This window comes from Zeugodacus cucurbitae, chromosome 3 (genome assembly GCF_028554725.1).
Source record: "Zeugodacus cucurbitae isolate PBARC_wt_2022May chromosome 3, idZeuCucr1.2, whole genome shotgun sequence".
NCBI classification, from domain to species: Eukaryota; Metazoa; Arthropoda; class Insecta; order Diptera; family Tephritidae; genus Zeugodacus; species Zeugodacus cucurbitae.
The window spans coordinates 17,820,908-17,837,312 of NC_071668.1; the positions used below are offsets into that span (position 1 = coordinate 17,820,908).

General features: G+C 33.6%; 1 protein-coding gene across 1 annotated transcript in view; it reads left to right on the forward strand.

The window, feature by feature from the left end:
• LOC105215064 (protein peste) overlaps positions 1-14,634 on the forward strand; it is a 34,924-nt gene extending 20,290 nt beyond the window's left edge. The window contains exons 2-7 of the mRNA XM_011188814.3: positions 10,090-10,375; positions 12,065-12,370; positions 12,439-12,654; positions 12,721-13,024; positions 13,087-13,363; positions 13,428-14,634. Coding sequence (XP_011187116.1) covers positions 10,232-10,375; positions 12,065-12,370; positions 12,439-12,654; positions 12,721-13,024; positions 13,087-13,363; positions 13,428-13,887 — 1,707 coding nt within the window. The 5' untranslated portion in view covers positions 10,090-10,231 and the 3' untranslated portion in view covers positions 13,888-14,634. The remainder of the gene's footprint in view (positions 1-10,089; positions 10,376-12,064; positions 12,371-12,438; positions 12,655-12,720; positions 13,025-13,086; positions 13,364-13,427) is intronic.
• The last annotated feature ends 1,771 nt before the right edge of the window (positions 14,635-16,405 follow it).

Below are 16,405 nucleotides of genomic sequence, written 5' to 3' on the forward strand. Positions count from 1 at the left end.
AAATATTTGTATAAATCAATCCGAAATGGCCCGAAACTCATAAAAAGTATATTCAACTTGAGCTTTGTTTTGGCAACACATTTCAGCTTCATAAGGGATTTTCGTTACATCAAACTCAGTGACAGTCTTCAGCTGACCAATGGTCAGTGTGTAATTTTTAAATTAATTGCAAACCTTGTGAGAAATTGACTTAAAACCGATAGCTTGTTGTAGTCAAAATATTTGCAGGATGACGAGAAGAGTTAACACCAGTCCGTCCGACCGTCCGTGCAACGGATAACTTAAGTAAAAATTAAGATATCTGGACGGTACATATGTTCCTTGGTAACGTAGGGTTGCTGTTGAAAATGGGCGAAATCGGACCATTGCCACGCCCACAGAAAGGAGAAAACCTAAAAAAATTTGGTACAAAGGATCCTAAAAGGAGGAGGCCTATCTGGTTGTAATTTTTTTAAGTGGGCGTAGCCCCGCCCCTAAATAAGTTTTTTGTGAATATCTCGCAAACCAATAATACTATATAAACCAAACATTCCGCAATCATTTCCCTTACGTACGCCATTACACACCATAAAAACTTATATAATCGGATAATAACCACGCCCACCTCCCATACAAAGGTTATGTTGAAAATTACTAAACGTGCTAAATTTTACAGAAGAAATTACAGAGGAGAGCTGCACTCAGATTAAAAAAAAGGAAAATGGGCGTGGCATCGCATACTTATGGGTCAAAACGCATATCTCAAAAACTACTCAACCGATTTCAATGAAATTCGGTACATAATACTTTCTCGACACCCTGATAACACGGATGGAATCAGTTTACAACCAATACTACTTTCCAATATTGAATTCCATCAGATTCCTTCACTTTATAATAAAACATACCGATGAAGATAGCAAAATAAATTTTTACACAAGTTCTGTATATCATCTGTGGCTTTATTTGTGGAAGAATTGTTGAAATCGGACTATAACTTTACAATGCCCCGAATATCGAACATAATAGTGTGTATCTGTGCCAAAAATGGTTAAAATATGGGCAGAACTTTTCCTTGTTCCCATACACATTATATTCCTTATATTCGGATTATCAAACTTCCAGTGGGCTTTATACCGTATATATCGGTAAATATGATAAAGAGTATGTATATATATTATTGAGTATTTTAAGTCCAGTTTTTAAATGCCGATCAACAATTCTCGCAATCAATATCACTTATACGCCCCAACCACCCATAACTTTTAATATTATTACCATTTTTTTAAGTATAATAACAAATACAGTGAATTGGCCAAACCTCCCAAAAAAATTAAATTTAAAAGTTAACTATATAATATAATGTTTTTTTCAAATTAAATGTGGTTGGCGCTCCCTGCCAATTATACTAGTTATTAAACTAGCTAAAATAAAAAATGAATATTCATTAGATGAAGTCATTTTGGCGCTATTTTGTTTATTATATAATACAGCTAATATATATTTAAATAAATTGCAAACCATAATTAATGCCTTCAAGCTTAATGATATATTTGCATTCGAAATACATACATATCTTCAATTCCAGTTGGTAGATAAAATTATAATAAATTGACAGATTGTCACTTATTATTAACTATTGAAATTATCGACTATTGCTTTCGAAATCTTCCCCAGCAAGACAACATGCAAATATATAGTTTGACACACTCTCTTCGCATGGTCAATTGAATTTTATTGTTTTACATACATATGTACAGTTCGGTATAGGTGTATGTATGTGGGGAAATTATAAAAAAATATAGTAAACACAAATTAATGTGTTTGAAATATCACATTACTTTAACGATCAATTATTATCTGCTAAGATCACATAACTCGTACAAATTTAATAAGCAATTGTAGATTTATGAGCTTCCAGAACTAACTAGTTGCTATATCGCACTCAACGGCACATGCGTGTTGTTGCCCAATGATGCGACTAATTAAATATTGTCACAAACTATGTGGGCGAGCGCAAAATGATCTTTGTGTTGTCAGCATATTAAGCTTACATAGGGAGATTCGATTGGGACAGGTTGATGTGTTAGCTGAGTTACCCAAAACTTTACTTAAAAAAAAAATTATTGGTGAGAGCTAAAGAAATATATTAGAATACAGACAATCTGAAAAATAGTTCTATAGATTCTACGCGAAGTACAAAATTAGGGTTTTATATGCTTGAGCCTCAGCTTTGGGAGAAAAGCTTTACCACTAAATGTGAAATCTACAAGTGTCAAAACCGGTGGCCTTTGTTGAAATGTTGATGGGAGAGTAAGATTAATTTATTATAGTTTTGTTCACATAACGGTTGTTTGTAACACCCAAAACTAAACGAGTTAGATATAGGGTTATATATACCAAAGTGATCAGGATGAAGAGTGGAGTTCAAATCCGAATGTCTGTCGGTCCGTCCGTCCGTCCCTCTGTGCAAGCTGTAACTTGTGTAAAAATTAAGATATCTTGATGAAACTTGGCACACTTATTTTTTGGCACCATAGGAAGGTTGCTTTCGAAAATGAGCAAAATCGGACCACAGCCACGCCCACAAAATGGCGAATATCGAAAACACATAAAGTGCCATAAATAAAGCTATGGAAATAAAATTTGGTATGAAGGATCGCACTATGAAGGGACATATTTGGATGTAATTTTTTTGAGGAAGTGGGCGTGGCACTCGCAAACCAATAGAGCTATATAAACCAAACTTTCTGCAGTCGATTCTCTTACGTACCCTACCACCCACCATGAAAATAGTTGAAATCGGATAATAACCACGCCCACCTCCCATACAAAGGTTAGGTTGAAAATTACTAAAAGTGAGTTAACTCACTAACGAAAAACGAACTACTCGACCGATTTCAATGAAACTTGGTTTGTAATAGTTTCCTTACATCCCAATGATATGTTGTGAAAATAGGTCAAATCGCTTCACAACCACGCCTACTTCCTATATACCAGAACTTTGAAGACGATCTGAATCGTTTACTTTACAATATATAAAGTAAGCACTAGTGAAGATATCGGTGCAGCACTTTGCACAAATACTATGTTAATAGTGTGGCAGCCCCATTCTAAAAATCGACGAAATCGGACCATAAGTTTTTAAGGTCCCATATATCGAACACGAGGACCTCGGTGCTTCTAACCTAATATTATGGTTTCCAACTTTCAATGGACTTTATAAAATATATATGACGAATATATGTGTCAAATTGTGTATTATATAATATAATTAAGTTAAATAAATAAATTGCGAGAGTATAAAATGTTCGGTTACACCCGAACTTAGCCCTTCCTTACTTGTTTTTAACTTAAGGCTATATGATGGGTACATTTATATTTAAACACCCTTTATTCGAACAATCTCGTTTGCCAAAGGTCACTTTTGTTGCTCAATTAGTGAGTAAATGTCAATCTCATTCATCCGAGTACCCACATATATGAATTTATGTAATTTGCATAAAATATCCCACAACGTAAAGAGCCACAGATTAAAGGTTAAAGAACATAATTAAACAAGCTTATTATATTATATTTGTACATATGATCCAAACGTGGGGTATTCCCGAAAATTCTAAAAAATAGAAGGAACCAATCAAATATGAGAGCACAAAGTTTTTAAACATGCCGACGAAGACTAAAAGAATTGTTTACTTTAAGTAAGCTGATCTCCTCTGCTCCCCTCCTTCCATAATACTCTTCGCGTGAATTACATGGGCTTTTATTAACATACAAATGATAGTAAATTGTAGAGGTAATAGTAAAATGTAGGTGGTGCTGATTCTGTTTGTATTTTCTTTTTTTTTTACTTTATACTCATACTTCATACTCTCATGCAAATTCACAGCAAGATGCAATCGCCACACGTAGCATGTATAGGATTACGTATGAATACATAGTATACTATTATACCATTTGTAAATGTACATTGACAGTTATCACATCGGTAATTACTATATTTTATGTGGGCGATATATTGTGTTGTGGGTGAATGAATATGAGAAGTAAGTGAAATTGGAGTTTTCCTGGGGCTGGAGTTCTTGGGTGAAAACAATTTGATTTTGAATTGCTATTACAAAACAGAAAAGCTCGTTTATAGAGAGCCAAATTCTTAATTTTATGTTTTATTTTTTATTTAGTACAGTTTAAAAAAATAAAAAAAAAATTAGAATTATAATATAATCGCTCAAAATCAATCACCAGAATTTTTATGATTCAAAACTATTTTTTAATTTTCCAAAATTCTTAAAATATATACATACATACATTTTTGCATATATCCCTTAAAAATTACACAACTTTCACACAAATTCGTCCAACTACATACATCTGCCGGCATAAATGCCAAAAAGTCGAAGAGTCAAAGTTCAGTATTTAATTAAAACATTTATTAAATGTCAACTACACACTCTGCCCAATAAACGAGTGCGTCGAGCGCATAAAATGAGCTACACACTTACATACAAGCGATCATAACGTGCGAATCAAATAAGATGTGAAAAAATGTCAAAGACCCTGCAGTGGCACGGAGTGTAAAAGAAGCTCATGGGGTCAATTGATATATTCAATTTCGTGCTGAATCAAATAATAAATGATATATGAGTGCGCTGAAAGTATGTATGCAACATGCGTATACAACTACAGTGGTCGTCATGCATTTAGGAACACAAGATAGGAAACGGTTTGGTCACTTTTAGGTTAGGTTAGATTGAATGAGGTGAACTAGCTTAGAAAAAATTGTGTAATAGCCTTTTCACAAAGCGGCTAATTGATCAATTAGCCGGCCTCTGCTCGATTAAAACGCTGATTAAGATCGATTTAGAATTTTTATCGACTTGAAAATGAAATGCAACTCTGCAACAAAGATCGTATTTGTAATAATATATACGTTCTTTGTATGCGAGCTGTTTTACACGCTACATGAAGGTAGATGTCGCAGCTAAAAATAGCAATCAGCTGATGAAACTTACCAACTTCTTATGAAAAGCAAAAAATAAAAATGTATAACAGCTGATCGGTTATCGAGTAGTCGGCAGTGTGAAGCGCAAAAACTGGTTTCTCAATCAAAATTATAATTGATCAATTAACTTGGCTGTGTGAAAAGGCTATAAGTAGAGACAATCAATAACGGTTTCAGAGTTGGACATATCAGAAAATCATTAGATACCTAATGTATCTATCATTCTGGCCCCAAAGTAAATCGCAAGAGGTTGAGGGAACTCTTCGCCCTAAATAGTGTCAATCTTTCCCAAGTCATAGGAGTTCTAACTGGCCATTGTTCCATCGTGATTCACGCAGTCAAACTAAACATTTTACCGGATGCTAGCTGCCGAAGCTGCTTGGAAGTGAAAAACATAGAATCTTCCCAACATTTCCATTTAGAATGTCCCGCCTTTGCGAAATCTAGGCAAAAAATCCTTGGATCTAACATATAGATGTAAAAACCTCTGCAAATTTGTGGTAGCTTCTGGGCGATTTGCGATTCTTAAATTTTAGTGAGGGGGCTTGAATTTCATGGTATCACAAAGGACTGCTCTTAGTAATCTAAATGGGTTTTCTTTTTAAGGAAACAGCCTTCGTACCCAACTTAACCTAACCTAATGTATCGAAGTTCAACGAATTCTATTGCATAATTTCTAGATTCTTAGGTTAGGTCCGCGGTTTTACATAAGTATAAAGAGAATGCTTTGTCGTACGAAATCTTTAACTTAATCTTTAAATTATAGTTAACGGAGAATAAAGACTTTTGAGCTATTTTCGGTGCTCTTTCTTGGATTTGAAACCATAAGTGGTTCTACATAATTGTCCACCACTGTGCATTCACACATCTTTCAACATATGAAAAAGTAACCGAATTGACGGAACTTATGTACTTGCTCATTCAAATATATACATGATATGTAAATATGTATATAGTATGTATAGTATCTACATATCACGTCATGTCAAACGAGCAGCTGTGTCGTATCGGCTACGATTCTCATATGCGTCCACTACGTTGCGCTTATGACGCGCCACCAATGATGTTGCAATCGTGAGACATTAAATATTTAAATTTTACTTGCATTTGAAAGAAATTAAATGATACAACAATAGCAAATATGTATGATACGAGTAAACGGCATAAATATGCCAATAATACAGCAATTACACGAAATATTTGTCATTTAACGCGTTAAATGGTGATAATTATCATACATACATATATACATATGTATTTGTGTCTGTATGTATGTATGTATGTATATTTGTAGGTGAGTGTAGTAGATAGTAGTGCTGAATGTCTCAATCAAATCAATAATATGCGGATATGCGAAGGGTTAGATAAGATATGGCGCTGAGCATATTTTTGCAATGATTTATATATATATATATTTAGATATATGTATATGTGTATGTATATAAGTACTCTTACTCTACATATTTATTTATATATTTGCTTGTCTCGTCATTCATGTTTATTTGGTTCAACAAACCGTTATCATTTTATGGTATCAGGTGTCATATTCGGTGCTTATTTTTTATCAAATTTAGCTTATCGGCATTAAAACGAGTGTTTGCAGTTTTAGTTGTAGTTGTTGTCATAAAACATGCAAAAAGAAAAAAGTGTGTTTATATAGACTTTACTTACTTTGTTGCGTTTTCTTTTTTTTTTTTTTGTTTAAATCGGCCTTAATTAATTTGCACCCAAAACCTATCAGCTTATCAAGTGCCTAGCGATAATCTCTGAAAATCGCATGTATGCATTTTAATCGCAATTTTATGGCAAAATCGTGGAAATTGTAAACAAATCGAATAAAATATATGACTATATTCTATATATCAAAATACCAATATTTATGAACTTAAGTATAATAAGAAAAGGAAGAACGAAAGAGAAATTTAATGGGTGGGGTTTAGTCGGTAGTATTAACAATAATATATAGAACATTTACTTGCTTCAGAAAAGGGTATGTCTATCATCTATATAATGCAGTCTCCTATGAGTTTTATATGTACACACTAAGCCTCCTTTCAATCAATTATTGAAATAGAAAACGTCATAAAATAGAAATTGAATAATTTAGAATATATATATCCTTAGTTAAAGATAATCTATAATAAGTCTTGCAAAAGTTACTAATTTGATCTTCAGATAAGCAAGGCAGTAAGGGAACCCCCATAGCTATACACATGACATGGTTACGAACCAGACTAGATTCGATTACGTTAGAGATATAAATGCTATAAGGAGGACAGCTATCTAACCCTGAATACTGGGAGTTAAAAAGAAAGGTTTTTGAAAGAAAAAAACAAGGTTTTCAAATAACATATCTGGGGATAATGAAATCTCTTCGAAGAGCTGCCCTTGATATTTGCATTTTTTCATATTTGTTGGCAGTTAGTGGTCGTTTAAAAGACTAGAGAGAAATCATGAAATGTTCGTATATAAATAGTACATAATAGGGTGTAACCGAACATTTTATACTCTCGCAATTTATTTATTTAATATTATTAATATAACACACAATTTGACAAACATATTAATATATATGGTATAAAATCCATAGAAAGTTGGAAACCCTAATATTAGGTTAGAAGCACCGAGGTCCTCATCTTCGATAAATGGGGCATTGAAAACCTATGGTCCGATTTTGGCGATTTTTTGGGGTTGCCACACTATAAACGTAGTATTTGTGCAAAGTTCTGCACCGATAACTTCACTAGTGCTTACTTTATATATTGTAAAGTAAACGATTCAGATCGTCTTCAAAGTTCTGGTATATAGGAAGTAGGCGTGGTTGTGAAGCGATTTGGCCTATTTTCACAACATATCATTGGAATGTAAGGAAACTATTACAAACCAAGTTTTATTGAAATCGGTCGAGTAGTTCCTGAGATATGGTTTTTGACCCATAAGTGGACGACGCCACGCCCATTTTCCATTTTGTAAAAAAATTTGAGTGCAGCTTCCATCTGCCATTTCTTATGTTAAATTTAGTGTTTCTGACGTTTTTCATTAGTGAGATAACCCACTTTTAGTAATTTTCAACCTAACCTTTGTATGGGAGGTGGGCGTGGTTATTATCCGATTTCAACTATTTTCATGGTGTATGGTGGGGTACGTAGGAGAACCGACTGCAGAAAGTTTGGTTTATATAGCATAATTGGTTTGCGAGATATATACAAAAAAATTACATCCAAATATGCCCCTTCATAGTGCGATCCTTCATACCAAATTTTATTTCCATAGCTTTATTTATGGCTTAGTTATGGCACTTTATGTGTTTTCGGTTTTCGCCATTTTGTGGGCGTGGCAGTGGATCGATTTAGCCCATTTTCGAAAGCAACCTTCTTATGGTGCCCAGAAATACGTCTTCCAAGTTTCATTAAGATATCTAAATTTTTACTCAAGTTACAGCTTACACGGACGGACGGACAGACAGACATCCGGATTTGAACTTTTCTCGTCACCCTGATCATTTTGATATATATAACCCTATATCTAACTCGTTTAGTTTTAGGACTTACAACCAACCGTTATGTGGACAAAACTATAATACTCTCGTAGCAACTTTGTTGCGAGAGTATAAAAATCAGTATTAATAGAATTAATAAAGTCATAAGCTTTAATCACCCCACTCTTAGATCCCTTCCAAAACTCTCATTAATGCATGCAATCTACGTTCATACAATATTTATTTAACTTAACAAGCTCAATTTTGTGAAAAAAGAAGCTGTCATTTCTCTAAAATTGATCTAAGTTTACCGATAATTGCACGAACTAGATGAAAGACATGCGATTGCTCCAGCTTGCGTGTTTAAAGAAGTTCAGTGCATTAGGTCAAATTAATCAGAGAAATCAGCGGTCAAAGTGCTAAGTGACCTAGTTTCGTGAGCTTTTTCAATTTGCTTCATTTTCGACTGCAATATTATTAAATATATTAGCATCCCATGTACATATTGAGTTACTCACAAGACTTCTCTCACATTTGTATAGGTTAATAAAAAAGTCTTTCAAACTTCCAAAATACATTTGAGTAGGGCGGAGATAGAAGACCGGGAGTTCATTTGAGCTTCTGAGAAAAATATTTGTAAGCTTATGGCGTGACTAAAAAAAAAATAGTACTTTGAAATCATTTAAAGAAAATGTCTGTACGATACGAATAGCGGTACATATTTGTAATCTTTCAGTTATGATCAATATACATACATACAGCTGTGTTCAAAATAATAATAGTGCTAAGAAGTCAATATTTCAATTTCTTAAAAAAAAGTTTATCTATTTGTTTACTGTGTTGACATTAAGTACGAACATAACAGAAACAATAATTTTACATATTATATGGCTTTTATTAATATAAAACCGCACTTTGTACTTTGTCGAAAAGTCCCTATTATATAAAACTGCCTTACAGGGACGCGGCATAGAGTTGCATAGGCCTTCATAACGGGTTTTAGGTATTTCTTCCCAAGAATCCTTCACTATTACTCAAAGTTCGCAATTATTTCTTTTCTGAATATCACCCCATAGGTTAACTATGGAATTGAGGTTTGACCATTGCGCAGTCCAAGGCATGACCTTATTCCATTTGATGCGAAATCAATCCTTGGCTGGTCGACTTGTATGTTTCAGGTCATTTTCCTGCTGAAAGTCCTATTTCAGAGGAATTTCGTTTTCAGTAAAAGGTAATATTGTGCTATTTACAATATCAACGTAGACATGTTTATGCATAACAGTGTAGATATGATATATTTCGGCTCAGCATCATAAAAAAATAAAAGACAATCCCAAAACAATATTTTTGACCATCCATGTGTTACTGTTATAGTAGTGTGGTATTCGGTGGACGATGCACATACTGCCGTGTACCTGTGCCTCCAGAAAGAACGACTTCACATCCCTCTGTCCATAATATATTTATTTCCAATTTCAATGATAGAGTCATATCACGCACTATTATTATTTTGAACACAACTGTACATATGTATACATCTGACCAAATAGCATGGTTAGGTTTAAGTTTCTATATAGCTCATTTATATTGTTACATTACTGATAATATGTTCTTCTTCTTCTTCTTGCAGATTTTTCTACAAATCAACATAATCTCGAAACGATTGGAATAAAAAAATAAATAAATTCGAAGTAGTTTACTAAATTTATTTATTTTTTTTTTTAATTTTTCCATATCATCTAATAAACATTAGCTAAATAAAATATTTCAAAATGCCCAAAAAAGCAAATAGTTTAAAAAGATGGCGTCAAAGTAATCGCAAAGTTATCATTGGCATTTGCGGTTTCTGTTTGGCCTTCTTCGGCGTGTTATGTGGCATGTTTTGGGAGCAAATCTTCAACAGCATAATGGAAAAGGTGAGATATCTTTGATGCAACTGATTTTTATACTCTCGCAACAAAAGTTGCTAAGAGAGTATTATAGTTTTGTCCACATAACGGTTGCTTGTAAGTCATAAAACTAAACGAGTTAGATATAGGGTTATAAATACCAAAGTGATCAGGGTGACGAGTAAAGTTCAAATCCGGATGTCTGTCTGTCCGTCCGTCCGTCCGTCTGTCCGTCCGTGCAAGCTGTAACTTGAGTAAAAATTGAGATATCTTAATGAAACTTGGAACTCGTGTTCCTTGGCACCATAAGAAGGTTAAGTTCGAAGATGGGCAGAATCGGACAACTGCCACGCCCACAAAATGGCGATAACCAAAAACACATAAAGAGCTATAACTAAGCCATAAAGTTATGAAAATAAAATTTGGAACATAGGATCACATTAGGGAGAGGCATATTTGAATGTAATTTTTTTGGAAAAGTGGGCGTGACCCCGCCCCCAAATAGATTTTTTGTATATATCTTGCAAACCAATAAAGCTATATAAACCAAACTTTCTGCAGTCGTTTCTTTTAGCCGTTTCCTTATACAGTCCAAAAATGAAAGAAATCGGATAATAACCACGCCCACCTCCCATACAAAGGTTAGGTTGAAAATGACTAAAAGTGCGTTAACTCTCTAACGAAAAACGTCAGAAACACTAAATTTCACATAAGAAATGGCGGATGAAAGCTACACTCAGAATTTTTTACAAAATGGAAAATGGGCGTGGCGTCGCCCACTTATGGGTCAAAAACCATATCTCAGGAACTACTCGACCGATTTCAATGAAATTTGGTATATAATATTTTCTTGACACCCTGATGACACTGATGGAAATGGGCGAAATCGGTTCACAACTACGCCTACCATATAACTCAATTTTGAATCCTTCTGATTCGTTCACTTTATAATGTATACATAAGGAACCGATAAAGATAGCGAAATAAAACTTTACACAAATACTATATTTGAGCTGTGACATCTCTTGTGGAAAAATTGTCAAAATCGAACCATGACGTTTCAAGGCCTCTGATATCAAACATGAAGAACTCAGTGCCTAAGGGTAATTTTTCACCGAAAATATAGGTAAATCTCTAAATAAGTTGCGAGAGTATAAAATGTTCGGTTGCACCCGAACATAGCCTTTCCTTACTTGTTATATAATAGTTATAAAGCAAATATCTGAAGAAAAAATTCCATAGAAACTCATAATTTGTTGACAAACTATTTCCTTCATTGACCGTTGATTAAAAATGGCATTTTCGTTAATATTCGTCGCTTAATCTTTGATTGACCTCTCAATCGAAGCAATTGATATTATTAACCCATATAAAGCATGCCGCACGAGACTTTGAGACACGTGTGCACGTTTTGAAAAGCTTGTGAACTAAGCAATTACTCTCAAAACAAATGTGCCTTGAGATTATTTTTATTAATTATGCCATCGAAATGATTCATAACTTATACAAATGTACTGACGACCAAAGCAGCTTTTATAACAGCTGTTTTTGTAAACAGAAACATTTTTGAAACACTTGGCGAAAGATTTTGTACTAAATTAGTCAACAGATTTTATTTCCTATGAATCATTTATTATTTACAATAAAGCTATTTGATACTGAACTAAACCCTCAAAATATAATTTCTAATTTTTTGATCTACTCCACCTCTCTTAGGAAATGACCCTACGACCCAACTCACAGGTCTATGACAAATGGAAAAATCCACCATTGGCTTTAAGTTTAGACGTTTACTTCTTTAATTGGACGAATCCGGAAGATTTCAAAAATCTCACAACGAAACCGAATTTTGTGCAGTTGGGCCCTTATCGGTTCACAGAGAAACAAGATAAAGTCGATATAAGATGGAATCCGGAAAATGCCTCAGTGACCTATCGCAAAAAGAGTGATTTCTATTTTGATCAAGAGGGCAGCAATGGTAGTTTGGATGATACGATAGTCACATTGAATGCGGTGGCTTTGGTGAGTGCATATACTACTTTTTCATAGCTTTTTTTTATATTTTTATTTAAAAAAATATTTTTCTTCAGTCCGCTGCCGGCAAGGCGAAACGTTGGAACAGCATGCGTCGCAATTTGGTCGATGTGGGCTTGAAGTTATATGGTCAGGAGATGTCTATAACACGCACTGTGGATGAGATGCTCTTCACGGGCTACAGTGATGATATGTTGGATATGGCGCGTGCCATGCCACTATTCGGTAAGGACGTTGAGGTGCCGTTCGATAAATTTGGTTGGTTTTATACGGTGAGTTGAAAATCATGTTTAACTTTTGCAAACATTTTATTAATATTTTGTTTCTTTACAACACAGCGTAATGGCAGCGCCGATCTGACTGGAGTCTTCAATGTTTACACTGGCGCTGATGACATTTCGAAAATCGGTAAAATGCATACATGGAACTTCAAACACCACACCGGCTTCTTTCAATCGACTTGCGGTTTAATTAATGGCTCGGCAGGTGAATTCCATCCACCATATTTGAAGGAGAATGGTAGCGTGTCGCTTTTCACACCCGATATGTGTCGTACAGTGCCGTTGGATTATGTAGAAACCGCAGAGATTGAGGGCTTACGTGGCTTCAAATATAGTGGTGGCGCACGTTCGATTGATAACGGTATAGACATGCAATTTAACTGTATTTCTGAGTTTAACTATAAGCAAATACTTATTTTACAGGCACACTTTATCCCGAGAATAGTTGTTTCTGTGGTGGCGAATGTGTACCTTCTGGTGTTATGAATATTTCTTCTTGTCGTTTTGGTTCGCCTGTCTTCATGTCCTATCCGCATTTCTACAATGCTGATCCATATTATACGGAGCAAATCGATGGTATGATGCCGGAAAAGGAGAAGCATGAATTCTACATGATACTGGAACCACGCACCGGTGTTGCGCTGGAGGTAGCTGCGCGTTTTCAAGTGAATATGCTTGTTGAGCCGATTACTGGCGTAAGGTCAGTATACTCTTTTACACTTATAAATTACATTTTTTATATTCATTACTTCGCTACCTTCCAGTTTGTATGAGAAAGTGCCACGCGTCTTCTTCCCACTCATCTGGTTCGAGCAAAAGGTGCGCATAACACCCGAACTTGCGGCCGATTTACAGTTGTTGCCACAAGTACTTATGGGTGGACAAATATTCGCTTGCGTTTGCTTTGGCATCGGTTTAATATTGCTCTGTTGGTACCCAATCGAGATGCTTTGTACGCGTCAGCGTTCTGTCGATCTCAAATCTACGCCAACAACATGTGAAAATGGCAAGAAGACAACGAAATTCTCCAGTGTTGAAGAATTGAAAAATCGTCCATTACCTAATGTTGTTGTAAACAACAAAACGCTCGATAGTTCACCTTTATTGGATCGTACGAATGGCAAGTTGGCGACGATAGTGCCGAAATCAGAGACAAATGAGAGTGTTGCCACTACAACAACAGCTACAAATGTTAGTGGCGTTAGTGAGAATGTAAAGGAATAGTATTGATAAGTTATAGATACTATATATTTTTGGAAGTGGCCAAAATTTCGTCCTACTGTATGCCTTTTTTTATATAGAACATAGTTAAGTGTTTTGTAAATTCGATTTAGTGTTGTAAGCGCAATATGTGGCCTAACAGTTTAAACTCTATACGAATTTGTATTTTTAAAAATGCCGTTAGAATATTAAGTACAGTTATACAACTTACTATTTACAAGCTAGAAATGGTATACACCAGAGAAGTTAGTTATTGGGACATAGCACTGCAGAGCATAACCGAACGGTGCTAGTGTAGTACCTCTGCCTAACACGCTCTGCAGTGCTATGTTTGCCCCCAAAAAGCCTTAAGAGAAACGTTCACTATATGATTATATCGTAAACTTAACACTTAAAGAACATGAACAATAAAGAATTTAAGTACTAATATAGGTTTAAGTTAAATCACGGCATTATATGAAATAGATATAATAATGTAAGAGGGTTTTTATTGCATTGTCAATGGGCATCGATCGGCATTAGTTATAGTTATAGTAGCTAGTAGTTAGTTTTTTATACACAGCTTAGCGTAAAAACAAGATGTGATATACCAAATGTCCAGCAGTAAAAGTGGCCTCAATCAAAACCAAGATATTACTTATCATAAGTTTATTAGCATATAATATGACAGTAAAAAAAAAAGCTTTGGAAAAAATCTAACTACGTAATTTTGTATTTTTATAAATGATGAAATAATATTTTTATAAAAATTGTTGCAACAAAAAATGAAATAATAAAAATCATAAATAAGTAAGTGATGAGTAATCCTAATAGAAGAAATCATAAAAGCGTTAAAGACATTGTAAAGAAATAAAATATTTTAATTTAACATTCCCTATCTAGTTTGGACTTATAAGCTTTTTAAATATATGAAATTGTGTTTTTGTAATATTATAGTTTTCCTAAACTCAAATAAATTAGTTAAGTCGGGTCTATAAAATCTCAAAAATAAAATAAAATCCTATTTGTGTTATGTTTGAAGGAGTTGATTTTATGAAATTATCTTTTATTCGCGGTATTTCTTTGAATTATTCTGTTATTTGCTTGTATAATATAGATTATTTAAAATTTATTTGAAATAAAAATTGAAAAAATAAAACTTATTACTTGTTTTTCTTATGTTTAACTGATTTATTTGTACTTTATTTCGATCAATTTTGTACTCGCCACAATCAATCTAGATGCTTGATGATCTTGTATTTTTTTCTTACGGCAATAAATAGTTTAACCCAATATATAAATCAAGACCTTAACATTACAGCTGATTGAATATAGAGACAAGGACAAATACACTGTTAAGCCGAAACTATCAGAATTCTGCTTATATATAAAAATTGACCATTCTGCCTTTCTTTAAGGAGCTATAGGTGGTAACCCATGAAAAATTAGGCGATTATCGTGAATTTTTTTAAAAGAAAGTACACGATCGAATGTTTTGTAGTTTTTTGGACATAATAATGTATATTTTTAGCTAAATTTTAAGATTTTTTTTTACCAATATATTTGTAAAATAACGGAGTTATGCGCTGTCTTCGAAAACAAATTTCCTAACTGCTGACATGATTCCGGCCGAATGAGTAGCCGAAACAAAAAAATTCAAAAAGATTATTAAAGTTGAAGGTTTCCCATACAATGGCCTATGATTTTTGAAAAATTTCAAAAATTAACAAAATGGCATAATTTTGAAAAAAGTCACCTTTTTTAGGTAAAAAATGGTAGTTTTTTTAATACCAAACTGAAAATTTTCAACCAACCAAAAAGGTCATATATTCAAGAATACTCAGTTTCAATTTGAAACCGATCGGTCAATTTCTGATTGAGTCAGTAATTTATAGGTTATAGGTTTATACAAGCGAGCGGTCGCTCTTTAGAACGCTGCCATTCAAAAACTGTTGAAGATACGACCTTGCCGATACTTTTAAAAATATAAAAATTCGATTTTTTGAAAGTGTCACACTGGTTAAAGCTCATTAAACCATAAAACTTGTATGTAGGATGTTCTATGGGCTGACAGAGAAAGCTACATGGCCTCCATGGCTCTGTCACATTTCTAGCCCAATCAATAATATATATTATATATTCATTCATTATAATTTTATTCTGGGCATTTTTTATACTCTTCTTAGCTTTTGACTGACAAATGTTTACCGAGTTCAAGATATTTTATATCGTTATACATTTTTAAACTGTTAAGCGAAGAAGTATATTTCAAGTTAAGACCAAGATGACATTTAATTATAAAAGTAATTAAACGAAAATAAAATAATATAAAGAAAATTAAGATGCAAATTAAGAAAGCAAAAATTACATAAACTTCCGTTTATATTAATTTTTTTCACTTTCATTGTAGTTTTACATAATTTAATTTATTTAATAAATTTACAATGTAGAAATTTTGTATATTAATATAAAAGTTGGCATTGTCTACTAAATTAAAAAAAAAGTTCTGAATAAATTTTTACATTTTTTATTAAGAATAAAA